Below are 14,306 nucleotides of genomic sequence, written 5' to 3' on the forward strand. Positions count from 1 at the left end.
CGACAATCAATGACTACATGTACCAGAATGCACCGCTGCTGTCAGTTTCAGCCGAGCACTGTACTGCTGTACTGGCGAAGAGCACACACTGACAGACGGGCTGGCTCGCTCAGTAAGTTGAAGGTAGTCGTTGGTAGACAACTATTGTATATATAAGCAAATGCATTGTATTTGAGTCTGGCAGCGTTTGCTGTGAAACTGGCCCTTTTCAACGTGTATATTTGACTAAATTCGTAGCCGGACTTGCTAGCCTGCATTAGCTTGAGTTAGCTGTTATCATCGGGTAGCTAGCCAGACCCATGAACCAGACCAATGAGCTGCTCTCGGTAAACGCTCAGTGTTTTATACCTGGAAGTAACGCTAGCTAGTATGTAGTCCTGCCCCCCAGCAGCTCACTTCTTCCTCAGCTTTTTGTGTAGCTTACATGTTGTCGTATCGATAGCCTCAACGTAGATAGCTCTTTAGTTTAGTATCATAAATCAGTGACAGCCACCTATTTTCTCCAGTAACGTTTCAGTGTTTTAACTGTTCTCTGCGTTTAGACAAGTCAGCACCGCGTAAAGCAACGTCAGCAGTCAGTAACGCTGTGCTGTACACAGCTGTCGGTGGACGGCTAGCAGCTAGGTGTGTGTGTGTGAACCATAGGGCTGTGTTTAAGAAGGTGTGAACCACAGGCTGCAGTGTGTGAACGGATGTCTTCCTTCTGCTCTGTGTCAAACGCAGCTTCAGCTTGCAACGCTTCAAACATGGACCAAGACAACAATTCAGAGGTCTGTACAAGAAACACGTTCTCGAGATCACAGTGGACAGCCTGTGTGTTATAGATTGATGTAGTCTGTGTAAATATTCATGTTGTTCTCTTGGTTAAAGTTGTTTTTCAAGCATTGCCCTGAGCAGTTACCTAATTACGTGCTACCAGCCCATCTTTCGTAAACTGGCCAGACTTTGACAGGAATAATCTCCCTAATCTGGCACATTCTGTGTCTAATTTATTGTTTGCCGTTTTGATGTGTCACAGGATGAGTCTGTCGGCCCATCAGAAGAGGAACTTCCTTGCCTACCTCCAGGGCTCTGTAAGCTGTTGTGGGTTTTTTTTTTCATAAATACAGTGTGTATTGCATGCTGTACTTCATCAGAAAGTTGGTGTAATATCTCTTTTTAAAAAGCCACACTGATGTTTTATTGTCTCTGTATGGCTGAATATAATATATTCACTTGTCATACCTTAAGAATGCAGTTTTTTCCCTATGCAGATGCATGTGTTACCACTTTTGTGAAAATCTTCACTCTAAGCCACAGACTTATTTAGCCATTTTTTCCAGACCCACAGATGTTAAAAATATCTTTTGTATGTTCTGGTTGTTCTCTGTAGAGTGGAGGGTTGTCCCTAGACTTGCCTGAAGTTTATTAAGAATTGCTAAAACTGTAGTTAATGCATTTATGAAAATGTAAAATTATAGAACATTGCTGGAAAAAGTTAATAATGATGAGAAGACAACAAACATTGTAGTTTTTTAGTTTTTAGTTGTATTTTTCTGTGTCTGTTTTTACTTTCTAGCCGATGGTGAAGCAATGGAGCTGCTTTGGCAGCTGCGAGCTCAGCGCCGCCAGTCGTCTCCTGAGCTCCCAGAGACAGTGACCCGTCTTACTGCCCCTGATGGCAGTATTCTTTACTTGGTGGGCACCGCGCACTTCAGTGACAGCAGCAAAAAGGATGTGGCCACAGTGAGTCAATGAGAATTTACAGGATTTGTGCAGTGCAGAATGCCATTTACACCTTCTGAAGATGCGATATGCTGTTAGCTGTCAATGAAATAATGGAGAGCAGTTCAGTGCTATAGAGTAGCACCTTGAAGTGGTGATGACGGATGGATGAGACGCCTGTATATACTGTAATTAGGTTGGCATTTCTATTTTGCCAAGCATAATCTTGTCTCCTTTCTTCCACATTGATTGTTTTGTCTGTGCTTCCTTCCTCACTGTTCATTTTCCATTTGGCTCCCTCTTACCCTCTTACACTCTCTTGTTCTGTCTCTTATCTTACATGCCCGCTGCTCTTTCTCTCCCTCACACAGACGATCCGTGCTGTGCAGCCAGACGTGGTGGTGGTGGAGCTGTGCCAGTACAGGGTGTCGATGTTGAAGATGGACGAGAATACACTGCTGAGGGAAGCCAAAGACATCAACCTGGATAAGGTTCAGCAGGCCATCAAACAGGTCAGGCTTTCAGAAAGATGGGGGATTTAACAATGGAGAGGGTGTGAAAAAGAGTAAGAGTAGATCAAATGGAGAAAGGAGGGAAAAGTGAAGGTATCTCTGTTTCTCTTTAGCTGCTTATTTCTGCTCTCTGTGTTTGACAGAATGGGCTGATGTCTGGCCTGATGCAGATTCTCCTGCTCAAAGTTTCAGCTCACATCACAGAGCAACTGGGCATGGCTCCCGGAGGAGAGTTCAGGGAGGCCTTTAAGGAGGTAAATCAAACATAAAGAAAGCAAGAAAGTGAATGAACATTTTTTTAAAATTGTTTTTATATTATTCTCCTTTATTTAAATTATTTTTTTTCCTTCCACACAGGCTGGACGGGTGCCGTTCTGCAAATTTCACCTTGGGGACAGGCCAATCCCTGTGACATTCAAGAGGGCTATTGCTGCCCTCAGTCTGTGGCAGAAGGCCCGCCTGGCCTGGGGTCTTTGTTTCCTGTCAGACCCAATCAGGTACAAACTCACCTTAATCACTTTTTTTGTTACCCATTGTCATGTCCCAGTCTATTATTTGACGCTGCAAAGAAAAGACATGTATAGTATTTTGTACTTAAATCTGATTTAGATAATCAAATATGAAAATAATACATTTAGGGGAAAACTAAAGAATATCAGTCAGTGGAAGTGCCCACCACACATTCTGGAAGAATTTGCCTTTTCTGCTGTCTAATGTTCTCTAATCAGAGATTTCCATTTTGTGGAAATGGTGGAGAAAAACAAGGTTTTAAAAAGGGTATTAAAATAAAAATACTGGATGTCAGTGAATTTGGAAATTTAAGTAAATTGTGGATGTAGTAGCAGACGTTTAGCTTTTTGCCTTAAAAAAATGTAGCCACAGTATATGTGTGAGCATGTCTGTGTGTTTGCTTTAGAACCGGGGAATGTGCGCCCACACATATTTTACATGCAACTCTGCCAGTTCTTTAAACAGCCAGCATCTGTGAGATCTGATTGGAAGCTTCCTTGCATAAAGTGATTGTGTGTCCATCTACCAGCATCTCTCTTTAAAATTGCTGTTAAATATTCTGATGAATAAAACGCTGTTGCGTACGGGGACCTAAACAGAATGCATGTTTGAAGGTCTGTTCTGAAAGCCAATTTTCCAGGCCATTCACAGCCTGAAAAAGTCTTTTAAAGCTCACCACTCACTATAACTGTGCCACATTTTTTTTTGCCTCATTTTTTACAAATGCGAGAAATGTTGTCTATGTAGATTTGAAAATACACAACTGTTGTATTCTTTGCACCAAATAATTTCACTCAAAAAAATTAAAAATGTCTCATATGACATCTTCAGGATGCATGGTAGAACAATTTTTTAAAAATCATGCTGGTCTTATCGGACCCTACACATTTCTACTGTTCCTCTTTCTTCACTGTGCAGTGTCATAACCAGCAGAAAACTCCATTTTCTCTCTTTAGCTGACTGTGTTGGATTGTGTGTCATGTTTCAGTAAAGAGGACGTAGAGAAGTGCAAACAGAAGGACCTGCTGGAGCAAACCATGTCGGAGATGATCGGCGAGTTTCCTGCTCTCCACCAGACCATCGTGGCCGAAAGAGACATCTACCTCACGCACACGCTCCGCCAGGCTACACGCTGTGTGGAGGCCCCCCCTAATGCCCAGAGTGCGTATTACACTGTTCAATAAGCTAATAGTCACATCATACTCACTTGTTTACTCATGTAATATTTGAATTTAACATTAAATGGCCTGAATTTTATTTCACGTTTTAAATTTACTGTCAGAACTACTTGCCTTTGCTTTGCTTTTTTCCCCTGGAAAGACATTTCAGTCCACTGTGTGTATTGTCATTAAATGTGTTGCTAACTTGTTGTGTAATTAACAGATCAGTGATGTGGTTTAAATGCTAGAGACTGACTGAAATGTTGAGTCAAATCTTATATGAAAAGGGAAACATTATAAACGATATTTAACAGAAAAAGTTGTGAGTTTTTTTTCCTCCCACTGTTGCTTTCCTTTTTTTCTTTCAATTGCAAAGCTGAATTTTGCTCTCACTGTGAACTTGCAACAATTCCTATCTGTGGAATCCTATTGTAGTTTGACAGCAGTGCATTTCTTCTATATAATTTCTGTGCAGTTAAACTGAGGGAAACTCAAGACATTTTGAGATTATTTCTCTGATATCTAATATCAAAATCTACATTGGTGGTACTAGAGATAACCTGTGCTTTCATAGATGATAATATAAATAAGAATAATATGAGGTTATGTAAAACATTTTCTTCTGTTTTGTAGAAGTGCCTGCTGTGGTGGTGGGAGTCGTTGGGATGGGTCATGTTCCTGGCATAGAAAGAAACTGGGAGAAGCAGCTTAACATAAATGAAATCATGAGGTATGTTTATCTTGCTGTCTTGACACAATACTTTATGGATATACAATAATAGAAACTTATTGTAATTGTGTTGTGACTTGACAGTTAAACAGCTGCTCCATGTATTTGTCCTGTCTGTTCCTCAGTGTTGCACCTCCCTCACGTTTTGGCTGGGTGTTGCGCACAGTCATAAAGGGCATCATGATGGGAATGCTGGGATATGCCTGCTACCGTGCTGGAGGGAGTATAGGTAGAGCTCTAATGTCTCTACCTGCTGTCCAGTCAGTACTGGAGAATCTGCGGCCACCCCCTGCTTGACCCCACTGGTCCTCTCTAAGCCATCAGTGACGTGACCTTTTGATTTTTGAAAACAATGCATCTATCACCAGTGGCCTTAAAAACAGGAGGTGAGGCTGGAGCAAATGGTTCACCAGCCCACATGATGAACTAACAAGGACCTTAGGGGGTTCAGAGCCCCCCACCTCGTATTAAAGTCCCTGTCAACAAAGCAGGGCCGTACTGCCAAAGAAACCATGACAGTACCCTTAGTTCTCTTTCATATTTTGTGCATATCCTGCATTTTGTAAGGTTTACAAATGCCAATAATTCCTTTTCAATATATATACACTTTCCCCCACCATTCCTTTTAATGACGTGCAGTATACACAGAGATTTTATTCGACAAGTATCTTAAGAAACATCTTCAGTCACCTTCCCTGATATGACTGAGCCACTTTCTGAGAGGCACACTTTTCTAACGCTGTCTCCTTATACCTTCCTCGTTTCTCGTGCCAGCCAGCATTTTTTTGGTAATGGGCACATTTCAATTTCCAGCACTTTAGAAGAGACTGGTGGACTACTATACATGCAGCCTATGGAAGGGAAGAGAAAGTAAAATACCAAGTCAGAACTATAATAAAGAAAAACCTTCAGTGTTTGTAGTTGATGCATAGAGTGACTCTAGGTAAGTGTCAAAAAAATGTCTGAATTGTATCATTTTCTTACTTGTTGAAAAATCTACTGCTAAAAATGCATATTCTTCCAAACTCACACACAGGATTAGCATAAGACAAAATTGACTTATTCCCTATGTGCACGGTCCTGCCTACATCAACAGACAAGTGCCTCATATTGCAGCTGTAAGGGCTAATGGCTAACTAAATGGAATGGCAAAAATGTGTGTTATATGCATCTTACAGATACTACAACCAAATGGTCAATGCAACTTTGTAAGAATCTGTCCTTTTATTAGTAAGAGATACAGTAGACAAACTTACTTACAAAGTACTGTTACCCTAAATACAGACATCTGTCTACATGTGTACATGTAAGTTGAAATGTTACCATGGCCCCTACATTTTATAGCAAGTCATATTCAACAGAGACCTGACACAGGGCAAACTTAAATGTGCCTCAGGATGAGAAATGCATCACTTAGGTGATTTGTATATTTGATTGTACCTCCAATATGAGGCACCTTCCATGTTTAGGCTCCGTCTCCAAGTAAAGGTTTCATACTTGACACAGAAATATGCATCATACACAGAAAGCCATCTCTACAAACCTTTCACATGAGAACATCTGACATTCAGCACACCAGCTGGTTGTACTTTTATGATATATGCATTATCACTTCCCAGTCTGAACAGGGATTGATTGCGCAGGTGATTTTTTTTTTTTTTTTTTAAAAAAAGGGAATTGATTCTAAGGATTTCTCATCAAGAGGGATTAGTTGCAGACTTGTTTTGACCTCTGTGAAGGAAACTGACAGTTAAGGTTGGTCAGAGTTGGGAGGTAAAGCCTTACACTGCTATCACTGCTGCCTTTGACCCTGAGATCGCCTCTTCTGCTGAGGCTTGTTATTACCAACGCTGACCTGTATCCACAGTACAGAGCCTCTTACTGCATATGTAATAACTGGCTAGATGACCCTGTAAGTTTAACAGTCTGAATGAGATAATGAAGTGGTTGCAAGGCTCTAAATCAACATCCACTTTGAGGTTTCCCCAATCTTAATTCTAAGTCTTTATATGCACGGTACATTATATGAAGAAGAATAGTGGAGGACAGATGTAGTCAAGCCTCTCAGTCCCATAGCAGTATAATCCAGTCAAATTTAAACATGTGTCTGTCTCCCTCCCACAGGACTTCCAAAGGCTTGATCTACTGTACGTTTGAAAATTGCCAAGAAATTTATATGAATGCCTGATATTTCTTGCTATTTGGTGTAAGATTTGTTTCCCCATACCCTTGTGTTGCTTTGTCATTGTTACAAACCAAACATTTGTCCTAAATTCTGTCATGAATCATTAAAAAAAAGCATTTTAAGTAAAGATGAACTATATTTACCTCAAAAATGTTGTTTTCTTTCTGTCGCATGTTAGCTTCAGATATTTTAATGGACAGCCATAAGCTTCATGTTAGCCAGTTTATTTATTTTATTATCGTGTTCTGTTATTATTAGATCTCATTATCTAAACCTCATTATCTTAGTTTGACATTTGGGTTTCGACCTTTGTAATTCCGCCTTTACTGTTTGTTTCCGGTCGGACATATAATAATGTTACACTGTCTATCTCGCAAACATCCGCCGTTCCCTGCAGGATTATGAAAGCATGATTAGTGACTTCTTTCTATCTGCGCCACTGAATAAAAGCAGACCGATGGACCTGGTTGGATGGCTTATTTAGTTCATCGGCTTGGGCCGTCACGCGTCTTTGTCCCCGGTGTGTCCGTCTTAAGACTCCTTTGCTCGGCCAGCATGGAAGACATGGGTCTGACAATGAGTCGTTCTCCACTGGAGCGGCTCGACTTTGACAACGTCGCCCTCAGGAAACTTCCTCTGGACCCGTCCGAGGAGCCGGGGGTGCGGCAGGTGAAAGGAGCGTGCTTCTCCCGGGTGAAGCCGCAGCCGCTGACCAACCCTCGGTTTGTGACCGTGTCGCACGAAGCCCTCGCGCTGCTGGGGCTCAGCGGGGACGAGGTCGTGAACGACCCGCTCGGACCAGAGTATCTCAGCGGCTCTAAAGTCATGCCTGGATCCGAGCCCGCCGCACACTGCTACTGCGGCCACCAGTTCGGCCAGTTCGCCGGGCAGCTGGGCGACGGGGCGGCCTGCTACCTGGGGGAGGTTAAGGTGCCGCCCGGTCAGGATCCCGAACTGCTCCGGGAAAACCCGAGCGGCCGGTGGGAGATTCAGGTGAAAGGAGCAGGACTGACTCCTTATTCCAGGTACAAGGGGTTGTTTTTGTGTCGTGTTTATTAAGGTTAGAGGAGACAGGTGGGCCTTTTTATGAAGTGACATGGAACATGATCCTTTTTGTAAAAGCCACATAGATCATGTGTGTTATCCAACACAACTATATCTAGATAATCATTCAAACGCACCTTACTCTCTGTGTTGTATTTGCTGTGTCCTGCCTCCCTCCACAGACAAGCTGATGGCCGTAAGGTCCTGCGCTCCAGTATAAGAGAGTTCCTGTGCAGTGAGGCGATGTTCTTCCTGGGCGTGCCCACCACTAGAGCAGGCTCCGTTGTGACCTCTGACAGCAGGGTCATACGGGACGTATACTACAGCGGACACCCTCGCCACGAGAGATGCTCTGTGGTCCTCCGCATCGCTCCCACCTTCCTCAGGTGAGTGCACGTTGGACTCCATCGTGGATGTCTGAGCCACTCAAGATGTTTACATATTAGAAACATTTGTCCTCTCTGTGCTCATTGTCCGCAGGTTCGGATCCTTTGAAATCTTCAAGCGGGCAGACGAGTTTACAGGCCGCCAGGGTCCCAGCTACGGACGCGATGAGATCCGAGGTCAGATGATGGATTATGTCATTGAGATGTTTTACCCGGAGATCCAGCAGAATTACGCAGACCGAGTGGAGAGGAACGTGGCTTTCTTCAGAGAGGTCAGAGCACCTGAGTGACACTGAGTCCCCCACCTGTCAACAAGCAAATCTGAAACAGCACTTTAACACCAACTGTAAGGCTTCTACATATGGCAAGGTCTACTCAAATCAGCATGTAGCTGTTCGAGGCACTGACATTACAGTTTGAAGCCAAGAACATGTGGATCCTCTTATCCTGTTAAGCTGCTGTAGATGGTTAAGTCTCTGCTGAGTCACTGTGCCCTCTGCTTTATATGAGATTAAGATATTAAGAGACCTGGATGCAGACTTTTGACATTTTCCTCATCTAATTACAAAGATATCATATAACCACTCTCCCCAGGGGTCGTTTTTAAGTCTAGATGTTATGATCATGTCTTCTCCCTGTTTGCAGGTGATGCTTCGTACGGCTCGACTCGTGGCACAGTGGCAGTGTGTAGGTTTCTGTCATGGAGTCCTGAACACAGACAACATGAGCATCCTGGGCCTGACGCTGGACTATGGTCCATACGGCTTTATGGACAGGTCAGACATTCGCTCAGCTCAGCAGACACCATTTGGCCTGATTGGTCCTCCAGACAGTCTTGATATTTAAGTCAAAACAGTCTTTATAATTTGCTTCAGCAGCTTATTCGTCTTCATCATACAGCAGCAGGTTAAAGGGGTAGTAAAATAGTGGTCATAATCATAATACACATGTTTTGGGTTTGAAGTGTCCATCACACACCATCTGATCAAAGAAATACATTTTCCTTGTCTCTCTTAGGTTTGATCCAGATTTCATTTGCAACGCCTCGGATAACTCCGGCCGTTACTCCTACCAGGCGCAGCCGGCTATCTGCAGGTGGAACCTGGTCAAGCTAGCCGAGGCTCTCGCTCCAGAGCTGCCGCCAGACCGGGCTGAGGCTGTTATGGAAGAGTACCTGGATCTGTATAACGGCTTCTACCTGGAGAACATGAGGAAAAAACTGGGCTTATTGAAGAAAGAGGAGCCTGAGGATGAAATCCTGATCACTGAGCTGCTGCAGACTATGCACAACACAGGTGGGATGGGAGTTAGAGAGCATTTTGCTGCCCAGCAACAGATGATGAGAGAGCATTAAACCTAGTTTTAGAACACAACTTGTACATACAGATGATAGTGCATATGAAACATGAGAAATATTGAAGTAATCACCTATTGCACCATTATGTTAATTTTTTTTCCCCTCCTGAAGGTGCTGACTTCACAAACACCTTCCGCAGCTTGAGTCAGATTTCCTGTTCCACTGAGGGACAAAGTGAAGCAGAAGAGGAGTTTGTTAAAAAAGCCACAGACCTCCTGCTGGAGCAGTGTGCCTCCTTAGAGGAGCTCAAGGCTGCCAACAAACCTACTATGGATCCACGGTGAGCGAGCCAAGGCTTCTACAGACCACACTATTTGACTGAACTTGCTCTGTAATTAAAAAGAACCTAGTTACAGTATTATAGTGACAAGAGGAGATAAGTCAGCAGGTTAAATACATTGTAGAAATGTGATCATTCTCCACTAATGGTGATTATATTTCAGAAATGTCAGTGTAAACTTGTTTATAAAAACAGTTATCCAGTAAATCTAGAACAGGAAGTCATAGTTCCAAGCAGATAATTGCCATTAGGGAGTATGGGTAGATTGCCATGATATAATTGAGGACCAGAGCATCAACATGCTCTACTCAGAGGGGAGTTTTACTGCCACCCTTAGGACAAACTTGGCATTTTCTTGCCCAATCCATGTGAAGTTGTAAGAACAGAAAACTGGTATTATGTCCAGACTGTCCAACTGTTTGGTGTTGAGTTTTGGTTTCATGTTATTAGTCTTCTTTGATACTTAGGTGGGAAGAAGAATATTGTTTTGTAGACATGTGAGCAGAAAAACTGATGCATCACAGCGCATCAAGTTTGCTGTGTTTTACAGCAGTGTTAACCAACATCAGTCCAACATCAGACATGGTCAAAACAGTAAAGTTGCGGGTTAGAAAACCAAAAATACTCTGTTAGTTTGTCAGATTTGAAGATCCCTTTCACATTATCTGTGGTCCACTGATCCATTGTAAACATGAAAATATGAATTAATACAACTTTAAGGTCTCTTCACTGAAACACCAGCATTGACTGCTGTTAGCCACACTGTGACATCTTTCTGTGCCAATTTCAAAATGGTATTTCAGAGTATTTGATTTGAGAAAATGCTGTTGAAACCCAAAGCCAGCAGATCTGTTTCTCTTTTCTGACAGTGCCTAGCTTTAACCTGACGTCCCCAAATGGAAAGTAGCAGTGTCAAAGTTATAGAAGCTGCCACATGGTCATGATTTTTCAATTGAAACAATGCTAAAGAAAATACAACATTTCATTATTCGCCAGTGTGGCCTAGCTTTGTGTACTGTGTGGTCCTGGTCCTGTATTTTGGAGGCCATCAAGGGAAAATCTGACTGCCGACCAAACCTGATGTAAACATGGAATTTAGAGTAATCAGAATAACACATTTAAATGCTTTATCTGATTTCCTGCCGAACCTAATCTGCACACGTAAACATAGTCAGTGGAAGTGAACGTGCCATAAAGATAATTATGTCTGTCTCTACGTTGTCTTTACCTCATTACCTCATTTTCCCCATGAAGTATCTAACAACAGATAAAAACCTAGGTTGACTGCACTGGCAGCTCTGGCACGCTGCTGTCTCCAAAATGCCAGTAACCGTTTTAATTGTTATGATTTCTGTCTGCTGTTGACAGTGAGCTGGCAATGCTGCTCTCTATGGCTCAGAGCAACCCAGCGCTGTTCCAGATGATCTCAGACAGGATGACAATAGCGAGGCAATTAGACCGACTCAGCAGACTGAAAGACCTGATGGAGACCAACCAGGAAGAGCTGAAAACCAAACAGGGAGAGGAGTGGAGCCATTGGATCACACGCTATCGGTGAGATAGAGGGAGAAAGGCAAGATATCTGAAGAAAATAATGAAACAAGAGCGCAGGGCTAGGGACTACGTGGCCTGGTAGAGAGGCTTTTTTTGGGTGGATGGTGACTGGTGGAAGTGTGACTGATAAAGGTGGACAGAGAGGAGGAAATGGGGTGTTGAGTCTGACATTGTTCCATTACTGTAACTCTGGCTGAGTGTTTTGTGTTATCACTGCCACAGGAAGCGTCTGGCTCGTGAGCTGGAGGGCCAGAGTGATGTGCAGGCTGTGCAGGAGGAGAGGGTGAGGGTGATGGACAGCACCAACCCCCGTGTGGTACTCAGGAACTACATTGCCCAGAATGCAATAGAGGCTGCTGAGAGTGGAGACTTTTCTGAGGTCAGGCTCGGATTCACTGTGACACACCTTGCACTTTTTGTAATGTTGCATGTTAATTTACTGTAATTTGAGCCAGTGTGATCTGGTTTAGACTGTGGTACATCTGAGTGAGAAAAATAACTCAAGCTTTATCTGAGAAAGTGTTTTTACAGCACTCAGTCTTTGCATCAGGAGTGATTTCAATATTAATATTAGAGTGCACTTCACTCAATTGTCCTTTTGCTCTCTTCAGCGTTAGTGTTTCACTTTAAGCTCTCACTTCCTTTTTGCGCTGCAGGTCCAGCGGGTCCTCAAGGTTCTGGAGAAGCCTTTTTCTTCCCAGCCGGGTCTGGAGCTTCCTGCGTGGGTGGGCGGGTGCGGTGCCACCGAACAGGGAGAGAGGGACGAAGGAGAGGAACAACAGCTAGAGACTGCGTCTACATCTGCAGCCTCAGCCAGAGACCCTGTTCCCTATGACAGCAAGCCCCCACCTTGGGCCCATGAAATCTGTGTCACATGATCTTCGTAATAACTTCCCCGATCATTAGCTGGCCTGCCTAAAACGACAAGAGAGTTTCTTGATCTTTAATTCATTTTTTTTACCTTTTATATCCCTCCCCTCTCTTCCAGTCACTGTACAACTCTCTGTTACTTTGGCAGGCAGCATCAGGGAAGTTAGCAAGAGGCACGACAAACCACAGGCCACCTAGCTAATATGAAGCAGACAGAGAATGAGTTGAGTTTGGAGGCACAAATATATAAATTTACAAATAGGGTGTTGCCATGTCTTGTAAAAAGCTTTTGACCATGTGTGAAAATTTCTAGGAATTTGATTGACATGGGGTTGATTGGGGCACCCTTAAAGGTGCTAAATGTACATTTTTGCTGTCGCTAAATAACCAGTGTTAGCATTAGCAGCCGTTTACTTACCAATTTAGAAGAAACGAGTTGCGAGTTCAACATTAAACTTCATTTCTTTACTTGCCAAGAGCTGTCTCCAGCAGTGGAAAGCAATGGCAATGGTAGTACTTGTTTTACTTATTTTATTATTTCTACCATTTCTTTTCTTCTCCTGAAGGTAGGATGCTAACCAGTTTTCCCCAGCCTGTACTGTCTTGTAATACCAGTTTGTGACAGTGAATCACTGTAGCATCCGGTCTGCCCTCAAGCCAGCGTGAAAGGAAGAAGTAGCACTGCCCAGAGGGTGTGTTGTAACCTCTTAAAAACACAACAATGACCAGAACTCTTGGTAGGTAAACAGCTGTTAATACTAACGTTGGCTGTGAAGCGATAAGCAAAGTATGAGCAAAAACGTCCTGTATAGCACCTTTAAATCCATGGGTGCGATTTTTTGTGAATACCCCTGGATGCAAGAAGCAGTAAAAGGAAAATAAGATTTTTATACAATGTGCACAAAAATGCAGTTTACCAAAATACATTTAGAGGCTTTTTTTGTATTTCTTGTGACTTTTCAACTTTACAAAAAAAGACCCTCAACTTGCTCCCTGTCTGTTTTATGTAAAGTTAGCTATTAATGATGACTCAGGCAACAAGTCCTACAATGACCTGTCTGACTCTGATAAACTGTGGGATGTCACCTAAATACCAAATACTATCATGTATGTGTGTGTGAGAGTGTGTGTGAAAGATGTTTTAGGCATTTTTTTGGGTGAAAGGGACTGATTGCACTTGATTCAGTAAGCCGCAGAAGATAAACACGCACAATATATTCTCCTATAATAGAAAACAATGCATTTTGCCACTGTTATAGCACCACTTTAAAGGCACAGAGCCACGAACTTAACTCACCATTTTTAACCTAATTTGTTAAGTAAGCATCGAAGCTACGGTTGATCTGGGGTTCAGTGAAAGAAAGAAATGGGAACTGCTTGTAGTTTGGTTGTGACCATGCAAACTTCAAAGAGGAAGTTTATTCCAAATTGTGTCACAAAGGTGATGCTGTCAAGCATGATCGTGCAGAAAGGGGGAAGAAAAACCTCATTCATAACCATTCATAAATCTGGTATGAACTATAGTACCTCCTCACAGGGCCAGCAGCACTGACTATAACTTGCTCCCTTTGAACCAGTATCAATTTGTTGGTTTGGCAAATAAATTCTGATTTGTTGTCAATACTTGTCATTAAAACTGAGCTTCCATACTAACAAATGACAGAAATGGACATGAAATGAGATTTTGTTGCAGAGCTTTATTTTTGCTTAATAAATATGAAATATAAGGTTGAGCTCTTCCTCAGTTATAGCCTTAACCTATCCTAATAAACTGAGCAGTGAATAAACACTGTGTCGTTTTTTGTGCCAAAAACATACCCGTCGTAGCAGTCTTTTTATTTTAAGAACTGAACTCCACCTCCACATTTCTGTGTAACTCATAACTTATTTCACTCATGTGGCCACTCAGTTAGTAGTTGCCTCATACTGATATAGGCAAATGTTTCACTTTTCCTATTTATATAAATGTCACGCAGACAGTCTTTCATTTCCAATTTGTTAATGATACGACAGT

General features: G+C 42.6%; 2 protein-coding genes across 5 annotated transcripts; both read left to right on the forward strand.

The window, feature by feature from the left end:
- Positions 1-33: 33 nt before the first annotated feature.
- Positions 34-6,952, forward strand: trabd (TraB domain containing). Of its 4 annotated transcripts, none has more exons than XM_018664211.2 (10): positions 34-112; positions 724-770; positions 1,019-1,073; positions 1,559-1,725; positions 2,076-2,216; positions 2,360-2,470; positions 2,574-2,713; positions 3,715-3,887; positions 4,520-4,616; positions 4,742-6,952. In XM_018664211.2, exons 2-10 carry the CDS (start codon positions 747-749, stop codon positions 4,911-4,913), a joined length of 1,080 nt encoding a protein of 359 aa, XP_018519727.1. In that variant the 5' UTR covers positions 34-112; positions 724-746; the 3' UTR covers positions 4,914-6,952. The 4 variants fall into 4 exon arrangements, with proteins under 4 accessions (XP_018519727.1, XP_018519728.1, XP_050929474.1 ...); XM_018664212.2 differs by having other exon boundaries at positions 46-123; XM_051073517.1 differs by lacking the exon at positions 34-112 and having other exon boundaries at positions 165-770; positions 1,019-1,083.
- A 154-nt stretch (positions 6,953-7,106) lies between these two features.
- Positions 7,107-14,079, forward strand: selenoo1 (selenoprotein O1). The gene is made up of 9 exons (XM_018664209.2): positions 7,107-7,826; positions 8,028-8,231; positions 8,326-8,503; positions 8,877-9,007; positions 9,249-9,526; positions 9,700-9,868; positions 11,237-11,422; positions 11,645-11,801; positions 12,079-14,079. Exons 1-9 carry the CDS (start codon positions 7,273-7,275, stop codon positions 12,307-12,309), a joined length of 2,088 nt encoding a protein of 695 aa, XP_018519725.1. The 5' UTR covers positions 7,107-7,272; the 3' UTR covers positions 12,310-14,079.
- Positions 14,080-14,306: the final 227 nt, after the last annotated feature.

The sequence above is a fragment of the Lates calcarifer genome, linkage group LG10 (assembly GCF_001640805.2).
Source record: "Lates calcarifer isolate ASB-BC8 linkage group LG10, TLL_Latcal_v3, whole genome shotgun sequence".
NCBI lineage: Eukaryota > Metazoa > Chordata > Actinopteri > Centropomidae > Lates > Lates calcarifer.

What these genes read in the sequence shown, in the direction of transcription:
- trabd (XM_051073515.1), top strand. Translation starts at nt 693, where the DNA reads ATGTCTTCCTTCTGCTCTGTGTCAAACGCAGCTTCAGCTTGCAACGCT. An exon ending in TTCCTGTCAGACCCAATCAG is followed by an intron (nt 2,714 to 3,714) that starts GTACAAACTCAC and finishes GTCATGTTTCAG; the next exon opens with TAAAGAGGACGTAGAGAAGT. An exon ending in GGCCCCCCCTAATGCCCAGA is followed by an intron (nt 3,888 to 4,519) that starts GTGCGTATTACA and finishes TCTGTTTTGTAG; the next exon opens with AAGTGCCTGCTGTGGTGGTG.